At 41.5% G+C, this 27,248-nt stretch overlaps 2 protein-coding genes across 4 annotated transcripts in view; one reads left to right on the top strand and one right to left on the bottom strand.

Annotated features, from left to right (window-relative positions):
* The window catches only part of flrt1b (fibronectin leucine rich transmembrane protein 1b), a 36,564-nt gene extending 28,686 nt beyond the window's left edge, over window positions 1-7,878 (bottom strand). Inside the window, exon 1 of one of the 2 annotated variants that reach the window (XM_075481570.1) lies at window positions 7,779-7,878. The gene's annotated coding sequence lies outside the window, so the exon portion shown is untranslated. Of the gene's footprint in view, window positions 1-2,299; window positions 2,936-7,778 lie in introns of those variants that run through there. The other variant, XM_075481569.1, reaches the window with a different exon arrangement.
* The window catches only part of macrod1 (mono-ADP ribosylhydrolase 1), a 125,885-nt gene that overhangs the window by 52,605 nt on the left and 46,032 nt on the right, over window positions 1-27,248 (top strand). For both annotated transcript variants that reach the window (XM_075481571.1, XM_075481572.1), the window contains exon 4: window positions 15,699-15,728. In XM_075481571.1, coding sequence (XP_075337686.1) covers window positions 15,699-15,728 — 30 coding nt within the window. The remainder of the gene's footprint in view (window positions 1-15,698; window positions 15,729-27,248) is intronic.

The following is a 27,248-nucleotide window of genomic DNA, read 5'->3' as shown; positions in this document are numbered from 1 at the left end:
TTTAACAAATGATTTGCACACCGTCCCTTTTGGCTATTCTTTGATGTTACCGTCTTCTTCTTCTGTCTATCGACTTCTTCCGTTACATCCAGGTCAAATCCCACACCCTAACGGTGGAGCGCGCACTAGGCCAGTTTGAGTCCCATTGAATAGCAACGCAGGATACATTTGACTTCCAACCACATTGTTGGGGATGCTATTCCCAATTTGAAAATTTTTATTGAGTACGATATCAGTCAGATGTGTATACATGTTTTAAAAGTCCAGTTTTAGTCGGGGTGACCTAATAATCCGATTTTTTTTTTTTTTTTTTTTTTTTTTTTTCTTCTAAATTTACTGAATGTGTTGCCTGGCCTCAAAACAGAAGCCCCATTCTGCAACCTCTAGGAGCCAAAGGATCCATCGCCAACATCCTGCTGCAGGTTAGATCCTCTCTCCATGCCCCCACAAGTTAAACCCGTTTTGGCAGCACAAGAGGGTCTACACAGTATTAGGCAGGTGGTTTTATTTATTTGTCTGCCAGTTTTGTAAAAGGCTGTATCTGTATTTTAATGTGTTTATCAACTGTGATAATGTTGTTTGTTTACAATTTGTTGCATTGCCCCGATGTGGGAAACTCATTTGTTAATCAATCGCATCAGCTGCATCCATCCAGTTCACTTTTCACTCTCTGTGCAGATGCATAAAGTCAGCATGGATATTCGAAAATGCAGTTATCCCTGTGGACAGCCTGCTGAGGAGCATCTAATACCTTATTCGTTGTTTTAACACAGGCTCTTGGATCATATTTTAATATTGTATTTTACTGTCTGATATTGGCATCAGCAACCTGATTGCACAACTAAGTCAACAGTACAAGACTAAAAGCTGCTTAAAAGACTAGATTAATCTGTCAGGAGTAATTCTTTGAGTTCAATTAGGACCTACAAAAGCGTTAACAGTAGACACATGCTATGCTGAACACATCAGCATTAACATATCCTTTAACACGTGCTGTTAAAAAGTTAACACCAGCTCAGCCAAGCCTGGGGATTTAGAAGATGAAAGCGGGGGCTCTTGTTCCTAGATTAGATTTTTTTTTTAATTGTGTTTAGCAATTTCACAATTTCTAACATGCCTATTGTGTTTTTTTTTTTCCCCCAAACCTCTCAGTTCAATGTGGTTTCAAATGGAGAGTTATATAAGCAGCTCTCCCCTCTTGCTTTCGAATGGGTGAATAAGAGGAGATCAAAAGGGAGGCCATGGAGAAAGAGTGTCTGCTGCCTTCTCCTCGTCTTTATTCTTGCCACATTCTGCCATGGCAGATCCCCCTAACTGAGTGACTTGCCCTGGATTTTCTTTCTCTCTGTTTCTCTCTAGGACATTACACTTTAATCTCATGTTCTGTGTGCTCTGTCTCTGTGTCTTTCTCTTTTACCCCTCCTTTGGCCTCTTTGCCTCTCATTCCCTTCCCTTGTCCTTCATCCATCCATCATCCACCCATCCATCTCAGCCTTGCTTCTTTAATCCCATGTTCTGTACTGCTGTGGCCCTGAGAATATCATTCTAATCTCCATTCTCAATGTGGCCCTGTGTGTATGGTACCGTAATCCTGCACATGTATTTACTGTACATGCATGTATGTGCACAAATATACATTTATGTATATTTATCATTTGTACAATGATGAGAGCCATAATCCAACATTTTGTGCGTGTTCCTATCTTAGTTTGTGTCCTTTACATCATGGAGCATCAAAGCACATATGTGAGTGCACAAGTGTGAGGTAAGGGAAGGGGTGCAGGCATTGTCATGTAAGAAGGGCTTGCCTGTTAAGAGATTTTTTTTCTGATGCATGCCTTAAAACGGCGGGGGGGGGGACCACACGCAGTTGTACACTCATGAAAAACATACAGCACTGCTCACATAAAAGATACAGGGAGGGAGCAGGACGATAGATGAGAGAAATCGTGCAAAAGGGAATTCTTTATCTTCACAAACTATAATCTCTCACTTTAATCTCGCTCAGCCTGCAACTCTCTGAAGCTTTGCTGCTTAAATCTCTGACTTGTTTGCTCCGTTTTGCTGCGTAAAAATCAGGTCTAGCAGGTAGGTGCACACATGAACACGCAGCATATAGAAACAAGCCCATACATTTTTTTTCCCCGAGTGAAAGGAAAATCATTAAATTGAACCTATCACGAGCTGTACAAGAGAGTAAAAAAAAAACACGACTGTTTCAAAGCATAACCTAAATGAACTGAACCATCTACTCTTTCCCCCCACAGATGCACAGTCATCAGCACGAACCCCGTCATACCTTGGTTATCTCCTTTCTGTCTCTCTCCTGCTCGCGTCCCTCAGGGCATCCTTGTCATATCATCCTCTCAAGTTAGCAGATTTTTTTCTGTGGTCCGCTAAGTCCGGTCAGCAGCATTTACAGCCGGACGAAGGCGCCGCGGAGGGACGGTCTGTACGCACAGAAGCTCCGCGATAATGCACTAGTTTACTCCCACCGTGTTGTCTCTCTCTAGGCTCTGCTGTGGGTAACGCATGTAGATAAAGCGCGCGCGCGCGCGCGTGTGTATGATTGAATGAGAGATAGAGGCTAACAATGAACGAAGTCACGTTTGTTCTCCTTCAACGTTTCTTTGCTCCCGGTTCGTGCTCCTAGCGCGCTCCGCTCAGCCGACATCTATAAACGACGTCAACTTATACTTCAACTCCAAAACGGCTTGACATGACGTTATTGCCCCATGCTCCTCTTCCCTCTCTCTTCAGAGGGCTCTGGGTCTCTCCCTGAGCGAAAAACATCGGCTGTAGGTGCGACTAATCTCTATTTCCACCTCGGTTTATCCATCGAAGTCTTCAGAGCGCCTCAGTCTTTTTTAATAAACCAACTGTGTTTAGTGGCGGTTTGACAGGTGTCGCCTCCAGCGCGCGTCCTATCCTCCTCTTCTTCACTGGCGCTGAGGCTGCGCGCACTGCTTTCTGTCCCTGTGTGTGTATGACTGTGTGTGTGTTAGGGTGGGGGTACTTTTTACAGCGGCTTTTTGAGCTCTGTTACAGGGGTTCAGCAGGTCTCCACGGTCCAACAATTACCGACAACTCACCACGCTTTTGAGTGACAGGTGCGCACTCACACGTGCGAGCATATATACCCACAACAAAGCAGCACAGACTTAAGATGATGGAACCGTGGGGCCGCCTACACGCTGCCAGTTTTGTGTCCCTTAAGATGGAAAATTAATGAATTTCAGACCTTGAACATAGGCGGTAGAAAGGTTTCTCACATTATGCTGAAAGTGATTTGGTTCTCATAGAATGAGTTTTAATTTAAACATTGAACCCAAGATGACGCAAAGTTGCACTCAGTGGCATTGTATTGTAGACTTGGAGGTCAAGGACAAGGTTCCTTGATGTGTAATAACTGGGAATCAAGGCTGGGTAAATTGATATTGATGTGTTTTAATTCAGACTATGCAACCAATGATTTTCATTTGCCTTAGAGGTACACCTCACAATTAATTAGCATTTATTACCTTTGGGCTGTTCTCTCCTAAGCGTCACCACAGCTCAGCCCTTTGAATGCTGCATACACAGCAACATTAAAAGTAGCTTTTGCTGACAGATTTTAGTCATGCCTAGGCTGGATGCAAACACCGGGGCACCTCTATGCTCTACAGACTAACACAACTGCAGCTCCTCTGCACACAGGGCAACCGTAGAGGGGCCCTATGGCCCCTTGGGGCTCCGGGTGTGGGTGCTGCTGTACCACCAGCACCCTCTGGCGCTCTTCCAGCGATAGCTTCCCAGGATTTAGTCGGATTCATGTCAAAACTACCATAGTCAGGCTCCTGGTCATATTCCGAATGAGACAGCGCTGCTGTTGACAGTTTTAAGTCAGGTCTGGCCCCAACTTAGTGTTTGAGTCTTTTGTACTGGCCACAGCTTTGAGGAGTGTTAAAAAATGAATAGATATCAGTATTTTTTAGTTTTTTTCATGAACAAGCCTTCCTGTTTTACTCAGTTTTATTCTGCTGACATATTCATCCTATATACTTGGTGAACTAATACTGGCTGATTTATTATTGTTGTTCCAACCTTTAGTTATGGTGCACTGTATGACCCATTTTGCATCATAATGTTAGGTACTGACAGGAATTCCTGAGGTGTAGTGCAGTGTAATGCAATTGAACATTTTCGTTGTCAGTTTTTGTTAGGCATTACATCAACAAGGTGTTGATTCATCTCTGCGGTGGCATATGATCTCAAGTGCATAGACTGTAGTGAGTTGCTTAGCATAAATGCATAAATGTTTGCATCTTTTGTTGGAAACAGTTGTTAAATGGAGGAATCGTATTACAATCACTTTGTTTTTTTTTTAAATTTTGTTTTATGGCAGTCTTAATAAAGAATTGCAGTGATTTTCCTGCAGGTATTATTAGTGCTTCAGTGGTAAATTACTGTAATTTATGGTGTAGTTATTCCTCATGGTATAAATTTAATGGCCCTGTGCAGGCAATTACTGTCTTAAGTAAAAGTAGGTTAAAGCATTAGCTGTGTTGTCCCTTAAAAGTCCTTGGAAATCACACTTAAGAAAAAAAAACTGTTAAAAACTTCTTGATACACAGTGTGAACTCACTGATATATTGACCTCGTACAATGTTGATGAAAGCTCTTGAGCTGATCCTATTTTCACATTCTAACCAGTTCCTTGCATAATAATCATGTTACTAAATGGAGTGCACAAAGTTTATCCAGAATGGTAACTACTTAGACCATTTGAACAGATAATTGCAGTTTTGTGCATTCACCTGAACAGACTCCAACTAAATCTTGAGCTCTAATTGCTAATTTGACCACAAATGGCAAAGGTTCATTGTGCAAACTGTACTGTACAATGCTTCCTCTGTGACATATTTGCCTGCTGGTGAAATTGATTGATCGGATTCAGAAGGGGGTATCCATTGTATTTGTGCTCGTGACAGCAACAGCAAGCTCAATGGTTTCCTTAGAAGACGATACCTGCTTATTATGTCAGGAATCCCCGTCATTGTCCTGTTGTGTTGTCGGAGATTTAGAAGAAACCTGTTGGTTTCCCTTAGTTTTACACTGTGGCGTTCACTGTAAGCCAGTACTGGCTGAAGGATCCATGATGGGATTTACACAGACAAAGATTTTAAGAATAATCATTAAAAGTTTTGTTTACAACCGTTGGAGTGGGGCTTTATTTTTTATATGCCTGCGTGAACTCAATTTCTTAACAGCACTGTGTTTTCGATTTGCTTACAGTGGAGTGATTTCCTTTTTTGTATCTGTCATTTTTGAGTAGAAAGAAGATAGGTCTTCAAGATCAGTCTCGCCTAGCGCTAGGTCTCAGCTTGATAGCATTGACATTTTGTCTTGTCCATCTTGAGTTCAACTTTAAACTATTAGGACATTTGGGGAAGATTTCCTAAAATTTATACCTTAAAATGTCCAGAGCTGAATACATTTTTAAACCATTTGTAGTAAATAAATAAATACAAATAATGACAAATGTCAATCAAATCTGTCATCATCAGCAAAGTCCAGATTTTAGGTTGAATTACTTTTGTATAAAAATAAAGTTAGGAAAAAATGGAACAATTTCTCTTAAATGACTGATTCAAGATTAATTTCAGCATTATTTACACAATGTACAAATATGTTGATATCGTGTACAATACTAATGTCTTAATGAATATATTGCATGATGTAAAACAATTCCCACGACAGGGAAAAACAGTCACAATATGCGACAAAGGGCTGAAATGCCAACCAAACAGCTGTTTCTGGCTTAAAACTCACTGGTTTGGATGACGCCACTGGGTGAGGTTAGCTAATCACAAAGCTAATGTTAGCTCTGCGCTCGAAGGTTCATCAAGTTATCTGTGTTTCTCTACAGCACAAGTAGCACACTGTCAAACCTAACTCGCAGACACAAAAAGGCCTAACATCCGTGCTGTTAACTTAACACTGACAAAAGGCTTGTTGCAGATTTATTGTGGGTCAGGATCGCGGACTGTATCTCATAGTTTTCCTTTCGACCTCCTGTCTACTTATTGGTACAGGCTTTTGGCTACATGATGCATCTGTTTCAAAAGTTTATAGAAATGTAGTTTAGGGTTCTCCTCTCAGATGGTAGGACATCCCATCACACAGCTTATTTTTGCAGGCTATTTTTTTTTCTTTTTGTTGCTAGCAGCTGAAAATGTCAATCTTCACAACCACCCACCGTCACCGGATCAATTGCTTTACCTTCGCATGACGGGATTTAATTGTGCTCTGTCTTGCAACATTTTGTCTTCACTGTTTCTCTCATCAATAACCTATTTGGCGACGTTATGAATGACGGATTTGACTTGGTGGTTGTTGACAGTTTTTGACTCCTTCTCTCTCTATATGTCCTGCATCTATTGCAGCTATTTTAATCTACACTGTGGAATGGTTGAGAAAATACGCCAACCATCAACAGCTGTAGCAAAAACAGTTCACGAGAGGATTTAGAGCAGAAAACTGTATTGAATACTTTTACCCTGCCATTGGACAATTTTTCTACTGCATCACTCCTCATTTGCATACGTTTGAATTCTGGTCAACCTTCTCCCAACTTGTTTGACATCTTTCCTCTTGATGCTCCTCCCCTTGGTGATTGATTTTAAATGAGTAGCTAGCTTTGTGTCATATTGTCACTGCAGGTGTGAGTGCTTGGTAAGAATGTACAGATAATTAGAATGTTAAGCTGCTCACGTGTCACCTGTAGCCCCATCTCAACATCAACCATGTTTATAGACACACGCATGCACACAATTAGACTACCGGAAGCTGGAGAGCACGTTCATGTTGAGTGGGATTCTGGAGCCACACATTTGCCAAAGGGCTAAGAAAAAACAATAAAACAGTGTAAACACAAGTGATAGAGAAAGAACTACAACAAGAATAATTTCTTAATCATGGTTTTAGCCTTGCAGCCATTGCTTTAGTTACAGGAATGAGACAGATTATTACTGCAGAGTGTCATCTTATCAATTTCTTTAGTTTTGAAAGGTTGGTTTATCTGCCTTCCTCTGAGATGATCTATTTTGTTTTATTGTAATTTTTCATCTCAGATAAAGCTCTCATACTATATCATCATTTATCCTTCACCGTAACAGCAGCTTTGTCCTTTTCGACATCAGGACGCTGGCAAATTGATTGGCATTCTCAAGTGGATCAAACAAGTGATGGCTAGAAATTGAATGACCGAAAGAGGTGTAATGGTGGTTAGGACGAGTGGGCAGGGGATGGTGAGGGAAGTGGGAGGGGGAGGAATACACAAACAGGTTGCGCTGGGGCCTGGGGAATAAGAGGGAGAAGGCACCGAGAGCAGAGAGAAAGGAAAAATAAGACGGAACCGCAGAGAAAGCCAAGACAAAGGACTGGTTTAACACAGCTTAATGAAAAGTTGATTTTATCCTCTTTTTGTCATGATCATCATTACTTATGACTTCAAGTATAATGCCACAAGGAGACACACACACACACACACACACACACCCACAGGTGAATAAACACCAGTTTTTAGATGGAGTTAAACTGCAGCTGAGAGCTCATATCCACTGTACTCTCACTGTCTCTCACAGCCAACTTCTTCCACCTCTTCCACCTCTATCTGTCCAGGTTTTAAGCATTCAGTTCCTGTCCTTCTCTGATCCATCAATCTACCCCCTCCCCTCCATCCCACCTTTCTCCAATTTGTCCGTCTCCACTTTCTCCCCCTTAGTTTCATTACTTACCTCCCAAGAAAAAAGTAGTACTCTCCATCCTGTTGTTTTATGTTCCTGCAAATTTAGTCCTGCGTCCCTCTTCTCCACCCTCAAGTCTCTTTCACTCCGTCTCTGCCTCTCACACTCACTCACTCACTCGCTCACCCTCCAACACCCCACCCTCCCTCTTCTCTTTCTTTCCCCCTCCCCGAGCCCTTTCTCCGTCCCCCGACACCTCGCGCTCTCCTCCTCCTCCTCCGTGTCAACCTACCCTCCCTCCTCCCCACCCTGCTCTCTGTATGTAGTTGTATAACTTATCACCCTGATCTGTTCCCCACTCGATAATTGGTGTGTGTCGGCAGCAGATGCAAGCACGCTTTATTTAGCGGCTCGGCATTAGCTATTCCAATTAGTCATCTAATACAAATAAGAAGAAGAAACTGTTGGCCTTTGTGCATTGAGTGCCATGGGAGCAGTGAGTTGCGCGTGTTTGCGTTTGCCCGTACAACAACAGCGGCCGACACGCGCGCAAACACGCAGTCACCCTCCGTCCACACACACGACCGGATAGAGGGTACATGTGGGTTTTAACAGATGGTGAAAGACTTTCCCTCGAGTATCGACATTACTCTCCCTCTCTCTCTCTCTAATTAACTAGGTTTCAGTAACAAACCTTTGGGCTTTGCCGTTGCCATGGTTACCCAAACACTGAACCGCGACTGTCTGCATTTGTATGTGTGTGTATGTGTGACTGCTGGCAAGTGTAATGTTTGTGCACGCACTTGTTCACACCCTTCTGCTCCTGCACCCTCCTGTGGATGTGTGCATGTGTGTGCATGCATGTGTGTGCGTGCGCGCTTGTGTGTTTCCTCCTTCGTGACTGTGTTTGTGTGCGACCACATCTCTGCCACTGCGTGATTGTGCATGCACATGGGTGTTTTAGTTGCTTTGATGCCTTTGTTTCCCCACAGGGCTCAGAGGCTGGTTCTGTCTCAAGCACCTATGTATCAAAGCAGCATTAGATATGATTATTGTACATTTATCAAAGATCTGTAGTATTAACAATTCTATAATCCTATGAATAAAGATGACATGGAAGATGTTGATTGAAATGGAGCGACAACATAGAAATAAGATTCTGCACCTCTGACAGAAAAGGTAATAGTAGAATTTGAACTTGGCACGCCCTCTCTGATATAAGATATTGGAGTTTATAATACAGCCTTTGAACCTCCTGGGCAGTCATCCGTGTGTATGATTATGTACTGAGTCCAAGTACACTGAGGGAAAGCTAAGTAGTCAATCCTGCTCCAGAGTCTGATGCATTTTATATGATAGCAAGGTGATGTACAGACAGATAAGCGCTTTAGGAGAGCGCCATGACTGGCAACTGCTAAACAGCTCCAGTGTAATAACAAAAGTCAGTCATGCTTGGCAAAGTAAAATGACATGTATTTTCGTCACAAAGGCTTTGATTATTAGTTTCTTACAACAATACGGAAAGGATCTGTACAGAGATACATAATTTTGTCCAGGTCGGACTTTTTTCATTATTTGAACACAACATGCCCCATGTTAGAAAAAGCTGGGGGCTTCTATTATAACCAATGCCAGCGCACAAAACGGAGCATGAAAGAGTCGTACACCGACTTGGAGAATGTGCTAACCTGCATGGAAATTGCACATGGTGAGGCGGTAAACTATGTCAGTGCCCGGGCGCGCCAGGGCCTGATTCAGGTCCGGGTACGTGCATAACAAAAGCCAATGCATTTAAAATGAAGTCAGAAGACAGTTTTTAAGGTTCACCATCGTCTCCAGTTTTGCAGTTAATTGATATGAAACGTGTTCAGCTATCAATCTCCCATTTTCAAATGAAATCTGGGGAATTCCACTGATTTTAACCATCTTTTTAGCAAGCTGCAAAGCAATCAGTCTTGATTCATCAGTTGATTCAATCAGTCTCAATGCTGTTAACATAAAAACACAGTGGTAAAACTCGTGAGTGATGCTGCATGATGGATACGGCAGCGATTCAAGAGCAACATGCGAATGCAAGAATGAGTTAAGAATTTGTGTTCAGGGACCTCAAACATTTCCTTGCCTGTGAGAGCGCTTCATATTCTTTCAGACAAATTCCATTTCATGGATTTCCTCTTGAGAGTTGCCATGATTCACCGATCAGCCGACTCATTTGTATGCATCAACATGCATGAAGTGGTTTGCTTTGACCATTTATGTTAAATGTGGGTGGAGAGGGCGAGATATTAGGCTGATGCTCATGGACACATTTTCAGGTAGGCTTTGATATATAAAGGCAACTTTTCCTGAAGATGTGCATGCACACGGTTAAATGTAATTTTCTTTTTAGCTCAGATTATTTTTGGATTTTTTAGTGTGGATTTGATCTGTTTTTGTTTTTTTTCACAAATAGGTCCCCTGATAATTTCCCCTGGCAGTCATAGCCTCAGATACAGAGAAACGGCTGTCATTTATTTCAACATGCCAGGTCTGCATATGAAGCTGAGTTATTACTATTTCATCCTGTAGGACATTTGAATTTGATGGCCATTTCTTTTTCTTTGAGCAGGAGTGCAAAGAAGCAGAGCTCAAAGAAATAATGCATAGAGGACGAGGTGAGAATAGCCACAGAGTAGTATAAACTTTAGTAATCTCCAGGTGTTTTTTTTTTTTTTTTTTTGACAGGGCGATTTGCTGCCACATTTCTTTCAGTTTGACTGGCAGTCATCGTCCCAGTCAACTCATTAACAACCACTTTTCTAATGGCAGCTGCCTCCCTCTCAGCGACTGCTGAGTTCCTGCAACAATTTCACAGTGAGACTTTTCCTGTAGCGAGATTTCAGTTTAATTTCTGTCCAAAATGTCATTAGACGCTTGCAACAATTTTAGCCTGCCAGTTGCAAATGCGCACAGATTTTTCTTTGCCTCATTTACCCGCCCCTTGTTATGATGTTGCAACTGAGTCTTGCAGGTCATAGTGTTCGCACACGATGAAAGACCAATTAGCAGTATTTTACACCAAAATACAAGAGATTAAGAAAAAAGAAGAAACAAAGAATCTTCCTTTTAAAGGAGTTCAGTGCGCTTCAGACAAAGTAGGTCATACATGATGTTGTCCAGCCATGTCTGAAAGCACCAGTGTTTACAGCAGTCACAGCGTCCTCTGGGCTCCATCAGGCTGCCTCCCTGATGTCCCTCCAACTATTCATCTTCTTTCGCATGTCTTTGTTGTCTTCATTCATTAGACCGTACGAGTGGGGATAACTGTCCACACTATGTCTCTCCTCAAAGGCATTTATGATGTTGCTCTTGGTGTTGGGGAAAACAAAGTGACAGCTTTAGAAAAGAAACTCAAAAGCTGCCTACTTTTAGATGTATGTGGGACTGGCTAGTTGCTGTGTGAAGTGTTTGTGTCTTCCTATTTATTGTTGTTTAGAAGTATCCCTCATGTTTATTTATGAGGCTCACCTCTCACTGAAACATCTTCCGCAGCTGCAGTGAATGGAAGACAAAAAAATTTGCTCACAGGATTTTGTTGTCAGTCCTTCTGACTGAGACTTTTGACACACTTATGGCAACACTGACAGTTCAGAGGGCATTACAGTGATAAAACATCTTTTTTTGTATTGTTTTCTCTACTAGAGGAAATCACTGTGACTCTGCGAGTGTGTTCTCTGGGTTTGATTGTAATGGATATATAAAACATGTTGGCCATCAGCTGACACAGCAGTATCTGAAGTGCACAGCAAAGAAGCAGCTGGAGAAATATATTTCCACATTATGAGGCAACCACTGTTGTAAAAAGATGCATAAACACATGTAAGTGACAGTATCACCCTACTCTGCAGACTTTGGATGTATTTTGGACCGTTTTTTTTTTGGCACACCTTGAAACTGAAACTGAAACTTTTTATGGGATGTTCCATTGGAAATTTATATGAATGAATGCTTAATTGATGAAGCGAACTGTAGTTGCTAATTCTTTACATATTTAGACTGAAGAATAAAAAGGCAATGGAGGGGGGGGGGGGACTATGGTCTGACCTGGTATTTGATCAATATTGTGTGCAGTGAAGATGTACAATGGGAAAGGCTTTATAATAAACCACACAAACATATTGTAACATACCATATATGACTTAGTGCTAAACATTAGAGAACAATCATGTCAGTCAGCCTCAGCAGTAATTATTTTTTACTGAATGGTTCCTGTTGACTGTGAAACACTTTAAGCATGTTAAAGTGTCGTTAAGCAAGAAATTGAACCCCACCCTGCACACGCAGTGTGTTCCTCGCTCATAAGTTGCTTTGAATTAAAGTGTCTCCTAAATGAATGAAACACATTAATTAGCTCCTCCGGTTCTCTGCCCTGTAACTTTACAGTGAAGAAGAGTTCCTTTTGGCATTTTGCCTCATTTTTTATTGGATTGTTACTGTACAGAGACAGGCAGGAAAGCTGGGAGAGAACGTAGGGAGATGGCACGCATCAAAGCCCCGGCTGGCCAGGTGTGAGGCTGAGACCCAGCTGCTGAGGGGCACTTTCATTAGTGTGGTTTCAGCCCTCAACCACTCAGCGTACGGGTTGCCCTCGCAACACTGCTCTGTTGTTTCTGTTTTCATCCGCACCTCGTTTATGGACTTTCAGTTCCAGCTGGCGGCTCCACGGTCCTGTATTTTACCTGTCTGCACCAAACAGTAGGCAAACTCAGTTGGTACTGGTGAACCAAGCGGCAACTTCCCTGGCTGTAAAAAAAAAATAAAAAAATAAAAATAAACCCACCACAGCAGTGCCAAAAATCCTCCTAATGGCCTCTCGCGGCTTACTAAAGCCCCACTGAAACATCCAGCTTTACTGCAGAAATAAACATGTTCACAGGCTGGTACGAATCTAGTTTTTAGCTTCTAGAGCTAATAACCCTATTTATGACAAATGTACAGGGGTTGATTTTTATTTGATTTAATTTGTCAAGTCATCTGTTTTAATGATATAGAGGTTTAAAGCTTTATTAAGCATTATTCGGGATGAGGATAATGTTCACAGTATTCTGGGGTTTTCACTCCGATCAATCCCATGGATGTTGCTCCCAAAATGTCACTTGGCCAACTCGAGGCTTAATCAAAGATAGCTAAGAAAGGTTGCACGAAGGCGGCTACATCTATAATGCGCTGTGCTTTTTACCGTCTGCGGGGTGAACTTGGGGGAGCTTTTAGCTAAGGAGCCAGAAAGGTCCCCAACGAGTAGGTTCGAGACGGAAAATGGTGCTAAATCACTGGGCTCAGCTCACAATACGTTGGTATTTTGCTCTAAAACTGTAAAGTAAAATCAGATGTGCAAATGTTGAAGACAAAACCTCAGTTACTGCAGGTTTACAATTTAATGATGACCAGCTTTACTGAGCAGTAACAATGCAAATATCTATCAGCTCTCTGGCAAGCTGTTTGCCTTTTTTTTCCTAAGAAAGCGACACGGAGCAGCACACTTTAAACTAGGGTAGAGTTATTCGCTTTGGGAGATGTCCGCGGGATACCACAGTGAGGTGTAGAGTGGTTAAAGGCTGGACATTTGTGGTATTTACCATTAATGAGTCGGGATAAGGAAAATGTAAAGGTTGAAACTTCTTGGAACAGAACAGTATTTGAGACCTCCCCTTTCTTCTGTTCTGCAACTAACTTAGTACACAACCGTAGCTGGTTGGATGCCTTCTAGCAAATAGTATTTAAAGTGAAAGATGTTCCCTGTCTTCTCGATAGAATTTTCCAACTGCCCCTCCTAAAGTGATTATGAGCTTTACAGATTATCTCACAACAAGATTGGATCACAACATCCAAAGTCTTGTGCATGAGCAGGAAAACAGCCAGAAAAACATGATTTTACATGACTTTAAGGTAAGGTTGCAGTTTCCTGGAAGCATTGCAAATGTCCTCTGGCTAACACTAACGACTCCACACATTCGTGGATATGTGGGTGAGAAAAACACTTGGGTATCGCATATGTCAAAAGCAGTAGTAGCCAAGCTTATCAACCTGCCAGCAGTTTACTCTCAAAGCATATGCAGTGACTTTAAACAAGTAAAGGAGCTGACCCGCCAGCCAGAAGCATAAATCCCCTGTTTGCCTTCTCATTAAACAAGCTCACAAGGCTGTTATTTGGTTAAGTCGTCTTCTTGTTATTCAGGTGGAAGGTTGCTTTATGAATGACTTTTTCACTAAAAGACAATCGTAAGTGTCTATTTCTCCTCGCCGAGCTGTTTGTGATCACGTTGGACTGTAGCCTCAGCATGAGTTTATTCATCCGCTTTTCTTAGGCAGTGAAGTCACTCGCTCATAATGTGCTCTGCCTCTCAGTCCTCACTGGCAGCACTCGGAACCCGCTGGGTCTTATTCTATCCATCAAATCAGGGACAGAGTTAACCCAGCGATGCCAGGTGAATGAAAAGTTGGCAAAACCAGCACTGCTGTGAGCCCTCAAGGACCTGGATTGAGAAACCAGTCCCGATAAGAGGTGCTGACACCAAAAACAGATCATGTTCTTGAGGATAAACGCGGAGATGCAGTATACTCCCGGCACTTGAATATATGCAAAGCCTCAGGGTTTTTCTTTTTTCTTATTTTGCAGCCAAAACTTCCCCCAGTGGATGTAGAATCTCGGAGATGACAGTTTCTTAGCAGCACCCACTCACATAAACGCACACAAAACAGTGCGACTAAAGTTATGCTCTGAACTCGCATGTAACAAGAAGGTGACGTAATGTTTCTAAAGGTCAGGGTTTAGGGGGAAAGAAGACCTTTGTTACCAACGAGGCATCAAAACAATACCTTATTTTTTAAGGTCAAATGCATTTATTGTTTGTGTGAAAAACTTCAAAATGTCACGTGTACCAACTATTATAAAGAGTTGCATATTAATGGCAATTACAGACAGAATTTCCTCACATTTGCGTGGTGTGTTTCTTTGATGACAGCATCATTAAGTATGAGAATCAGTTTTCTGTTGATCAGCTGAAATGTTATTTGTTTATTCTTAGCACTGATACTTGTACACAGATTAGACCTATTCAGAATGTGATTGCTCTAATGCTGGTTTTGTAACCCTGAATTCAGCTCAGTTTAATACCTCATTTGGGGTTCATTATTATCATTAGGGCTGCCGCACGCAGTTATCTTCATTATTGATTATTCCAGCGGTCCTTCAACTGTTGCGCAGGCTGGAAGGACACGAAGCCACTGCAGCCAGAAAGAAAAACAAATTTGGGATAAATATACATGCAGGAGTTTGGATGTGATTCAGGGTCAAAGGTTAGGGTTGGGTTCCCCTGAAGAATATACTTTGACTTAACGTGCCTCAAATTAACTTTTAATTTCTCCACAATCCTTTTAATAATAAATACAGCAAATCTGAAAACTTAAGCTCTGGTGAAGGGGCGGACAAGAGTGGAAAAAGTCTGAGAACCACAGGGTTGATGTGTTGAATATTAATCAGTTTATCCAGCAGAACCAGAACAATCCAAAATCTGTCTGCTTCAGACTAACGTAAAGCAGGTCTCAGTCACAGACATATGTCCAAGTTTAGTGCCCGACCAGGAAATTAGAAATAAGGAGTTGTTAAGGCCGTTAAATGCTGCTGTCAAAGCTCATGAAGTCAAACGAAATTGTCAGTTTACCTTTGTGTCTTCCGTGTGTATTTACGGTGGAGATGGCATGGCATGTGAGGTTTTGATGACAGCTTGAGGATCCAATGGGTCCTAATACTTTTCGTAGGCTAAAAGATTAGAAACCAACAATGGAGATGCACACTGTTGCGATCATGTATTTTCTGTCAGTCATTATTTCATCTCCTTTTAAGAAAGTGAAACCCACATTCATGACATTCAATTGCATAAAGTACAGTTATGTTCGATATATTCTATTCAGTATTTCTTCTCTCTCTTTCAGCCAACAACACTCTGCTCGGAGGAGGTGGAGGTGAGTCACAACCTGTCTGATCCTCCCGTTGTGTTGGTTCGAGTGCTTGCCAAGACACTTGCAGGGCTCAGCTTTTAATTTAATGGCATATTTTTTTGTTGTGCAAAATGTCTTCTGTGGACACCAGATACTTAAAAAAAAAAAACAGTCCTTTTAATTCGATGACGCAGTGCTGTTTACTTGCCAAAAATGTGGGTGTGTTTTCTGTCCTTTTTGTGGTTTCTGCCTGTGTTCTTCTCTGTGTTTGGTAGCAGGTAGCTCGATGCTGTGGCAGGTGCTCACATTGCTTTTGCATGCTGCTCAGTGTGTCTGTCTGCTCGTGTTTCTTCACGTTTGTGCGCACAGGTGTGAAGTCTATGGTTGATAATTTATTGTTGTGGTCATTTTTCAGTGCATTGTTGACTCAGTGCTTTTCTCTGTGCGTGTGATGTTTGGACGTCCGTGGTTAATCGATATGTGCAATAAATCTGCACTGCTAATGCAGTGGCCACATTCGCTGAAAACATGCGCACACACACGCGCGCGTGCTTTACTCAACCCGTGTGTGTGTGTGTGTGTTAATGCTTGCAAATTTGGGTGGTGGTGCATTTGCCTGTGGTGGCTTTCTTTGTCTTCATTTGGTCAAACAGCGTCAGCTTTTCAGACCAACTCGCTCGCACTGCCATTTTTAACCTCTCACTCTGCATGCGCTTGTGTTTTTTTTTTCTCTCCCTCCAGTCTCTGTGGTGAAATATTGAGTGGCACACCAGTATGTGTGCGCATTTGTGTGGATGTGCATTCGCATGTCAGCTTATAACAGCGTGTTTACTTGCCTGAAATGATCTGTTGAAGTCCTTCGTGTCCACACAGAGAGACGCACAAAAATGCTCCACCCTAACTGATGAACACCAGCTGAGCCTCAAACCATAAAAACAGGCCACACACTCTGATCCTGTCACTTCACATACGCATAATCACATACAGTTGAAGCACCTCAAGAACTCCAGTGTTGTTTAATGATGTCCTGAGGTCCCTGATAGCTTTGCAAACAGAGATGGTTTAGGAGAGCTGGTGACTGTGTGCATTAGGACCCATGCAAAGCATGTTTACTGTGTGTTGTTTCACGATGTTTGAATTGATATTTTTGAACCACAGCATCTGTTTTAGTTTAAAAACTGACTGGAGGAGTTGTTGCATATCCAAAAAACATCAGATTCTGGCTTTTATCGGTTTCTGTGTCACTTTCTATTCGTTTCTCTCTTGCTCAGTAGATTTCTCTGATGTCTTGTTGTATTTATTTCCCACTTGCCATCTCCTTTTCCAGCTCTGTCCTTGGGGGTTCACCAAGGCAGATAGAGCCTATGGTAGGTGTTAATTAGAGACAGGTAAAGGGAGAGACGAGGGGAAGAGTGGAGCAAACAAAAGAAATGGGAGGGAAGTGATTCTTGGAGTGAGAAGACAAGAAAAACAAAAGCAGCAGAAGGTCCAATGTTGTTTGGGAGGGCAGTCGCTAGGGATAGACGGATACGAAAGCAGAGACAGGTGGGAGGGGGGAAAAAAGAAAAAAAGCATTTAGTATACATCTCCATTTGCCAGGATAACACTCTGTGCTGAAAACCAAGCATTCATTCATTCAACTTTAGAGAGCTGTTTTTTCCCCATCAGAGGTGAGGCAACAAAAGATCTTTACAGTGCTCACTCAGTCTCAAGGGTACCTGGGTAAATGTCATTCAGTTAGATCAAACGCACACCTGTCAACATTGTTTTCGCACTTCAATCTGGAGCAGCGCTGAGCTCGGGCTGCATATCAACAACAAACTCAAGGGCAGGAAATTAACCTTTTTTATGTCCACATGCCGCCGTTGCTCATTTATTTCAGAGCTTATCTGCTGTTTCAAGGTTTCGCCGCTTTGATTGATTTTTATAAATAGAAAAGAAAGTCCAGATGAGGACTGGAGGTTTGACACGGCAGAGAGTTATTATTGTATTGATACATGTATGTATCGTCTAACTGTATTTAGTCTGTAAAAATGTACATGCAAACCTGTTTCCAGGCTGGCTCTGCACTGACATATGGTAACCTAGAAGAAGAATCTGTACCAGCTCTAACTTCGCTCAAAAGTCAAACTAACAAACAACCCAGTTTTCAAAAAGTTGGCGGGAGGTTCATAAAATATGAAGGAAAACAGAATTTAGTGAGTTTTTTCTGCACTTAAATGAAAATGGTACAAAGTAAACAGATCCATTGTATTATTAATCAATTTCTTTTAAATGCCTCTGTCCAAGGGCTATTCAGAAAACCCTGTGACAGAGGCAACAAAAGACTGGGATAGTTGTGTATATAAAAAAAACAAGAACCTAATGAAGCATTTCACATCTAATTAAGTTAGCTGGTAATGGATCAGAAAAATGATTAGGTGTAAAGTGGACCTCACTGTAAGCCTTTCAGTTCAGTACGGTTATGTTTTTTAGCCTCAATCAGAAAGTCAAGGCACCAATAAATTCCCTTCAACTTGAAGGACTGCATAGGCAAACCTTTCAACAATTTAAGCATATAAAAAAAAAAAAGAATTGGGGAATTAAATTTTTTTCCACTGTTCAATCTAGAAAAATATCTGTTCTGAATGGCCCTGATCCTCAGGCCATCAGGCACAACGGGATAATGACATAATTCTGGGAGGGAAGCCACTTTGTGGGCTCTGAAACGCTCCTCAAAACGATTGTCAGTGAACACAGTTAATCAATACTGCCAAAAATGCAAGCTAACACACTGCTAGTCTCGAGAAAAAAACTATATAAACAAGAATCTGAAACGTGGCAGCCTTTTCTGGGCATCAGCTCTTATAAGATGAATTGAGGCGATGTGAAAAACTGCTCTGTGAGCTGACAAATTCTCACGTGCTCGGTTGATATCTGTGATATCTTATTGTGTTTATTTATCTCCCGCTGTCTCCTTCTCCAGCTCTGTCCTTGGGAGATAACCACGGCATGATTAATGGTTTAAATGATTTTCAAGTCATTTAAATCTGCTTTTGTTTACATTTTAGAAGCCATGATATACTTTTTGGTATTTGTATTGTACGTTTGCTTGACTGTTGAATAAACGCATTTAAAGTTGTCAGAGCTCGGACAGATTTTTCTTCTAGGTCACCATATGTCAGTGCGTACCACAGGGATGTGTGGTGTATTGAAGTGTTTTTCCACAGGTTTGTGGCCTCCACAGAAATCTCCTCAGCCCTCAGTTAAACTTAAGCACTCTATAGGGATGAGAAGCCAAGCCTATTTACTGTATTTGAAGACACAGTAAATGATTTTCAAGGTTGGAAATGGCGGTGTCTTATTCAGTTTGGAGCCCAACAGAAGAAGGTGCCAGTACAGTTTGTTTCGGGGGTATACAGTTTATGAACCTGCTCCTGTAGAAACCAACAGACTTGTTTCACCGCTTTCTTTCACCGCAGCTCAAATCTACTGTGCACATGCTGCTCAGCCCCAGACAGCAGATACAGTTAATGACTACTGTATCTGCTTAGTACATAGGTTAATTCTGTGTGGCAACTCATGGCAACTGAATAAATGATAGAGGGGATATTCCCCTAAGAAATAAAAACGGAGCTACAGGTGATCAGCTGTGGAGGCGCACAACTTCTGAAAATCAAGACTTTTGAGAGATAGACAGGCTACTTTAATATTTTTTGTCTGGTTGGGTGGATGTGAAGGCAAAGCAGTGGGACCAGCTAAGGCAAATCCAATCCATATGCTCTCTTATTGTCCACGAGTTATTGTCAGTTTCACAGCCTCCATTGGTACCAATCCAACGGTTGGTAAAAGTGTTTTTCTCTGTGGAAATATTAAGCTGTGCTCACTCCTGTAGCCCACAGTGTGAAAATGTCTGTTATATTCCCATTGATGCTCCAAAAATCCTGCAATTACTACAGGGTCATACCGTGCTGATTACACACAGATGTTTGTGGATGTTACAGGTTTTTTGAGCAGTGTGAAATAGGTGTAATGTTGGCATAAAATTGTTGATCATATTAATTTGTAGGACAATTAATATTGACTTTAAACTACATTATCCTGCATGGAAAGAGCTCCTCGTGTCCGTACAGGCTATAAGAGGCACTTCTGTAAAAGGAGTCTGCTATGACAGAGGCACTATTAGACTATACAAGGCTTCGATGGTCTGAGTTAAGGGGCTGACCTCTTGGGATTTACCTATCAACCTTTTTCTCATTATCAGTTGATACGTTAGCTTAGTTTATCTGCTGGAACTGGCAATTCCCCAGTAAATGAATTGCTTCGAAACTGCCTTGGCCCTAAAAACGGAGTCAGTTTCTCACCATGATTGAATAGTTGTAGCTGAAAGAAGACACACCAGCCCTTATAGTGGCATTATTTGTATTGTATTGTATTCAAAGTGAACTGGCCACATCTGGCTGATACTCATCCTGCTTAATAGGGGCAGTAGCCTGATACTGATTCACAGTATTGGATTGGCAAATCTGTTGTATCTCCCAAAGTCCCTTTATCACACACTGGCATTGTGAACTGCTCTATGAACATTGCCACATTGTGTGAAAGACACTGAGACGGTGGAAAAACATTACTTTCTGGGATCAAAAGTAGATGGAAAAAAACCCACAACTGATCTGGCTAACTCTTACTGCTTTAGCACAAGATGGGTTTTTTTCCGTAAAAACAGCTTTGGATTTTGTCCTTCTCTGTATGGGGGGGATTGCCTCATAATCACTAAAAACTGGATCTCGACCCCCATTAACCCTCTATTCCACCCAGTCTCTGTCCACTCTGTCTGCATTTTTTTCTGACCTAGACTCAGATTTACAGATTTTTCACAAATGTATTAACTACCTAATATTAGCTATAACTATTAACCTTTTTTTTTTTTTTTTTTTTTTACAAGACAAGACCTCTAGATCTTGTAAAAAAAAAAGTTAAATAAACCTTTGACAGACAAGCCGACAAAAATAAGACATTCTCAGTCGTCACGGCAACCGAGAAAAAAACTTCTGATTGATATTTGAATGCTTTACTTTGGTACACCCTAAAATTTAGACTTTATTTTATGTTGACATTTTTACTGTCACAGTGCCTTCTCTGGGTCTGCAGGGACAGGGTGCACAGGATGTCGACCAAGCCTGTATGATTGGTTTAGGTGTTTTTCGATGTCCAGACTCATTGCAAAACAGAAGAGCAGGGTTCCAATTAAAATTCAGTCCTCTTACATTTTTCTAATGTTATGCAGGGAAAAAAGAAAGGACAGGATTGGCTCTAACTGGATTTTTTGCTGAACTGAAAAGCCAGAATGAATTTGTGTGAGCTGACATCTATAATCAATCCCCAAGAGCGAGGATGGGGTTTGATACCCTGCACTGAAAGTGGTCCCTGTGTGACTGCAGCCTTTTCTCTGCTTTCTCCTCGTCTGGTTTAGGAGAGAAATGCAGGCAAAGAATAGGCTTGTCTGCTCGCTTCTCAGAACAAATGAACAAGAAAGCATGTATTGTGAATGAAGGAAGAGAGTGGAAAATTGGTTTGTGGGTGCAGAGATAAGACAAGTGGCAAAGACCGCTTTGTGCACTTTGAGCATGCACATCGTGCTGTCTGTGCTTTAACATAAATGTGTCTATTTCCCTGCTGTTAGTAACAGTCTCATTTGCTGCCGTGTGTGTATGCTATTTCACGTAACAGGTTGGACTGTTTGTGCGTGCATATACAGAGCTGTATGTGAAGAACTGTGTATGTTTGTTCATCCGTCCAACACCAAACCTATCCTAAATGTTGCCTTGGCAACAAGCTGACTGAAGTAAATGAGTGTCCCGGCTCTGCTGAGGGATTGTGGGAAAGCAATATGCCAGTGTTCCACCCCATTAGTTTGACAGACAGGCTGTTTGGCCTATAAGAGGTCAGCTGGCAAGGGCAGGCGTATTAGTATTCCAGAGTGGAGTCATCGGGATTGGTTTTATTCTAATGTCAATCTACCTGTGTGTGTGTGTGTGTGTGTGTGTTTGTGTTGCAAATGGTAGTTGGTTGGGGTTTGCAGGAGGTAAAGCTTGTCCTGGCAATCTAATATTCCAGGCTAGTGTGTGCACCCTGCTGGGGGGTTTGCAGGCTCCTCGCCAGGTAAGCATATCGCCAATTATCACCTCGCAGTCCCCTCCTTCCTAGAGTCGGTCAGTATAGAGCCTGTGAGAAAGACATGATGACACCTTAAGTGGTCAGCCGCCTGCTACTTGGCTGTTCACTAGTCTAAAGAAGCCAAAACACTAATAATAATTTATTCCTTCCTCCTGTATTTGTCCATGCATTTTCTCCTTTTAATACATTCTCCTCATGGATCCGTTGCTCAGCATTAATCTCTTCCTCTTTTGTTTTTAGCCTCACCCACTCTCCTCACCTACACCCCCCCCTCCTTTTTTTTTTTTTTTTTTACACTTGATCCCCTTCCAAACTCATTTCTCTTAGTCCAACTGTGCTCTCCAATCTCGTCTGTTTCTGTCTGTGTGTCTCCATCTTGCCATTTTTTTGTTCTTGTGTTGTTTGCCAGCCTCCGTCTCTCCTTCCCTGGAAGGCCGCGCTTCAGTGGCAGCAAACGTTGATGTGATATTTTCTATGTTAATGAAGGCTAAATAATGAATGTCGTTCTTTTAATATGGAAATGAGTTTGACACTTCTTAGGATTTTTTTTCAGCGTCTAGTAATATGAATTAAATTCATGACTAATTCATTAATCTGTTGAGGTCTGTTGGTGGCATTAGTTGTTGCCAATTATGGCTGATTGTTGAGTTGTTTTGGTGGTCCATTTGCATGTGACGGAGTCAGTGGAGTATGAACGACCAGTATCCTTTGACACCACACTGATACTTGTGTGTGTCTCACTGCCTAAATGAAGTATACATAAGGGAAAGGCAATTAACGCAAAGATGGAAGCATGCACATTAAATAAGCAATTAAGTGATGCGCTCCACAAGTTTATAAACAGATAAGATATCGCCAAAAATAAAAGCAAAGGAAGTCTGAAATGGCTCCTAATTTGCTCTACTTTATGGTTTACTGCATGTACAGAATGCAGTACCTGCCATGACTTAGCTATATGCGTAATATATTTGTTTATTGATGACGTAAAATGTCCAGGCTCAGTGGAGACAGTCACCATTTCACTGCAATATTTACTGTATGTCAGTAAATATATCTATTCGGTGCTAAATGGTGCAGCTTTTGGTTTTAGTTTCCAGTTGAAAAGGCACCGAGGAAATTAAAGCACGTTTTCACAGCTTTTCTGAATAATGAAAGAAGCAAAGACGGCTTCCTAAAGACCCACGGCTGCGTTCTCATTACGTCTTCCCCGATCCATTTGATTCATTTGTTATAGCACGAGCGAGAAATAGCTCAAAGATGATGTTTGTTGTAGCAGAGAGCTTTAGCTGAAAGTCTTGATACGATGACAACTTCATGATAGAAGTTGTTGTTTCTATTCAGCTTTGATAGATGATTAAGCTCCGCTTTCGGAGAATTGAAACTGCAGCAATGTTATAGTCACGTAGATTTTACTCCTTGTAAGATACAACAAACCAGAGAGCTCGCTATGGTATCTGTGTTTCGATGGATGATGTTTAATCAGATTAGCTCTCTAATCAAAATAGAAATGTCATGTAAACATCTGAATCGGATCACACTGATCTAATCTGGCTCTATTATTTTTAATCACAGGAAGGCGCAAACATTTTACTCATCTCACCTACAGGAAAATGTATCCATATATGCACTTAACTGATCTGATTGTTGCTCTCTGATTGAAATGAATTTTTTTTTCTGTGCATGCTCAAACAGAATTTTCCTTTTAATGGATCTTTTTTGTTCTTAATCTTTGAAGAGTTTAGGATTGTTAAACATGCTGCATTCCTTCCTGTAAGGATCTGTCTTGGAGTTTTAGCTTCAGCCTCTTGGTTTCCTCTTGGATGGCGTATTACGAACTGAGCTGTAAAGGGCCACTCTCCCTTTCCATCTGTAGATAGTCAGGGGGTGAAGTGGGCCAATGTGCTGTTGTGTTTGAAATAAAGTTGGGAAAAAAAGAAAGTTTTCTTCTTCTTTTCTAATTACATGCTTTGCAGAATGTGCATGCGTAGCCTTATCTGATCTCTTTACTCTGTGTACTCTTATGTTTGTAGTCATGATGATTTCAAACAGACTGATCAAATATTTCTCCATGTAATATAGCTAGAGTTTTTCTACATAACTTTCATCCACGGTTGGTCATTGCTAAATTTTACAATGTTGTCATTTTCATTCGAACAATAAAAACCATAACAGTGAAAGTTCCCAATTGAACCCCAATTGCATAACCTCTCAGAGGATAGGGACTGATTTCAGACCGCCTGTTCGAGGCTCTGCGTGGTGCAGAGCTTTTGTGGTAATTCGCTCCATGTTAAAAGGCTACAGTATCCACTATGGTCATCGTATTAGTTTAACATGTTAATAAGCTAACATTTGCGAATGGACATTAAATACTGACAAACCGCATTATCAATCCTAAAGAGAAATTATAGTGTTCAGTACTTTATTTATTTATTTTCATTTTTAAAAGCATTGTTATTCATGTTGCGGTGTATGGCCATTGCTGCTGGCAGGAATGACCTTCTTGACTGAGCTGAAGAAGCCTCTGACTGAACACACACCATTGTTTCATCACTCTGTTGTGTAGAGGATGAGCAGTATTGTCCAGTTTTTGTGAGTCTCTAGCTCTGATGCTGCTGTCCAAACAGATGGTGCAAAGCACATTGCACTCTGCACCACAGGTTTATAGGAGACATGTGACATCTTGGAGCAGGTATTGAAGGACCCTTTAAGAAGTACAGTCATAGTACGGTCATAAATCAAAGAAAAGTGAAGGGATCACAGATAACTTTTTTCATGTTTCAAATTGTGTGGTGATCCACGCTGTAGTTACTAACAGATTTTACTCAGAACCATCTCACATCGCACAGCTGGACCATGAAAGAACCTTTAAAGTAATCAGAATCCATCTGACTGTAAAAGTCTGTAAAAAACGATCACGTCAATCTGTGCAGTGGTGGTTAAGATTGTGCAGTTAGTAGCCTGCTGAACTTTTGACTGCTGCTCCTAGAGCCACGCAAAAACCAAGAGTTGCAAATACATTATAGATGCAGTCCATAAATGATGAGCATCAATAGTAGAGGAGCTCGCAGTAAAAATGTCTAAAATACACTGAGCAGCCGCATCATTTAAAAACCGCCTCTCCCTAATATTATGCTCTGACCTGTGAGGGTATGGGGACAAACCGTGTCGACGGATGATTTGGGTTTTGTGGGCTCCTGTGCATCCTTTGTGTGGACACTCAATCGGAGTGGGATTTGGGGAGCCTGGAAGCTGTGTCAACACCTTGGGGTCCTTGTTGTGCTCCTTGAGCCGTTTCTGAGCTGTTTTTGTCATGTGGCAAGGTGCATTGTCCTGCTGGAGGAGTGCTGTTACCATGGAGACGGTGTGCTTGGTCTGCATCAATGTTTGGGTGGGTGGAAGCCAGAGTGTCAACGCAGCATCACATGAATGGCAGGGCCAAAGGTTTCCAGCGGAACATTGCTCTTCAACATTAATTCTTAATGTTATGAATTAATCCTGTCAGCAGTTTAATGTTAGGACTGATCAGTGCAATTCTTAGCAGTTTTTGAAATTGTGGAAGCAGTTCACACAATAGATGGTGTTCTGTAGAAGTAATAGATCATATTAATGCTCTTGGTCGCAAGCAGACCTTGAGTGCTGATACACCTGCATATGTGTCCGCTCTGAAAATGCACTGCTCTGCTGGTGCAGCTTTTCTCTTTTTTTGCGTGCTTCCCTCGCAAATTCTCGTGCTCGTGAATTCTTTCTTCATATTTTTGGCCGCATTGAAGTGACAGAACAGTGTCTCAATCTACTCGGTGGCATGCAATGCTCCTGCTGGGCTATTACCCCAGCTCCCACAGAGTCAGAAGTTACTACAGCCTGGAAGAAAAAGCTAAAATTGTCTGTCTTCTTTGAGTGCCGTGAGTGGATAGTTTCTCTGCATTAGAAAGGTGGGAGTCACAGAGAGGCTGATTGGGTTTATAGGTATTTATTAACTGTACTGAAGCAGTTCAGGCTGCGTCCATACAGAAAGAGCAGTTTATTCCTTCCCCACCCATCTCATCTCTATTTGTCAAGAAGCAATTTAAGTTAAACTGAAGAACCTCAAAGCTTCCTTCAGCTAAATGCACAGAGGGTGATTCATGTGAAAGCAAATCTGGTGAGTGTGTAGTCAAAACGACCTCATTTGCCGTTAAAAGGACAGGATGTGATAGCTGCAGTTTGTGGATGAAATTAAGAAATCATCAAGAACACTGCTGTAATGTCTGCATGTCTGCCCTGTGAGAGACTGACATTGTGATCCTCAGTGCAGAAAAGATTCATAAGCCCAAAACACTTACCCAGAGATGATAAAACAGCATCTCTGTGTGAGATTTTTGTGTTTCTTTGTGGATGTTTTGTCGCTGTCCTTGATTGCTAAGTACCCTAGTGTGGTTCAAGAAATGTTGATAGGCACTTCACACAGGGACTTTGGATCAGGGGATTGCTGTCAGTTCCACAGAGGAAGCTGCATCGCATTCTGGCCTTAATCATAATCCCAAGAGCTGATTGGCCAACTTAAGGCATTTAACTGGCATAGAACAGCGAAGATTTAACAAAAAAAAAAAAGTTTTACTAAATGTGCAGATTCCTTATCATACATTACATCACAATATTTACATAACACGTGAGACTGGACCAGAAGACAAAAAAATACTTTTTCCATGGAACATAAGAGGTGACCTTGCACATCTGATGGTAGAAAATGAGCAAATGCTTTCTGATTTATCACCTGAAATTTATTACCATTGTCCACCTAAATTAAACCCAAAAGATATGTTAAGAGACACATAAGGGTAGATACTGAATACAGGATTATTTGTTCTTCCCTTCTGATTTTCCTTTCATTAAACAGTTGTTCATATGAGGCCACCTTTCCAAGTTATATGGATGAGGAGATTTATTTCTTTTTAAACACTATGATGGCAGTATCGATCGGTTCTGTGTTCTCACAGTCTTTCACGGCTAAAGGGTCACTCAACACATTTAGTTTGGAGAACATTTAAAGATATTATCAGACAGTATATTAACTTTTACAGACTAGTCAAGCTGCGGTCAGAGTTCAATCTGGCCCTGTGATTGGACCACTGTCCTTGTGCCAGTACACACGCAATAGAGGGAGTTGAGTTCAGTATGTCCAATGCTCTAATGTTAGGGGGACAATATGGCTCCTCTCGGCTTGTTAGTGTTGGGCTTCCTCCGTTTGGCCTTTTACTTCACGAACCAAAACAACTTTCAAACTATTAAGCTGGTGGAAATTGTTAAGTTGTGATTTGGACAGCCTTACAGTTTTGTGCATTTTGTAACTGATGTATGCTTTACAGTTTTTACAAAAAGATGCATGCTGTCCCTTGTAGTTATTCTTTG

Source organism: Odontesthes bonariensis, chromosome 13 (assembly GCF_027942865.1).
Source record: "Odontesthes bonariensis isolate fOdoBon6 chromosome 13, fOdoBon6.hap1, whole genome shotgun sequence".
NCBI lineage: Eukaryota > Metazoa > Chordata > Actinopteri > Atheriniformes > Atherinopsidae > Odontesthes > Odontesthes bonariensis.
Note: the sequence above shows the minus strand (reverse complement) of the source record. Positions and strands in the feature narration are given on the sequence as shown.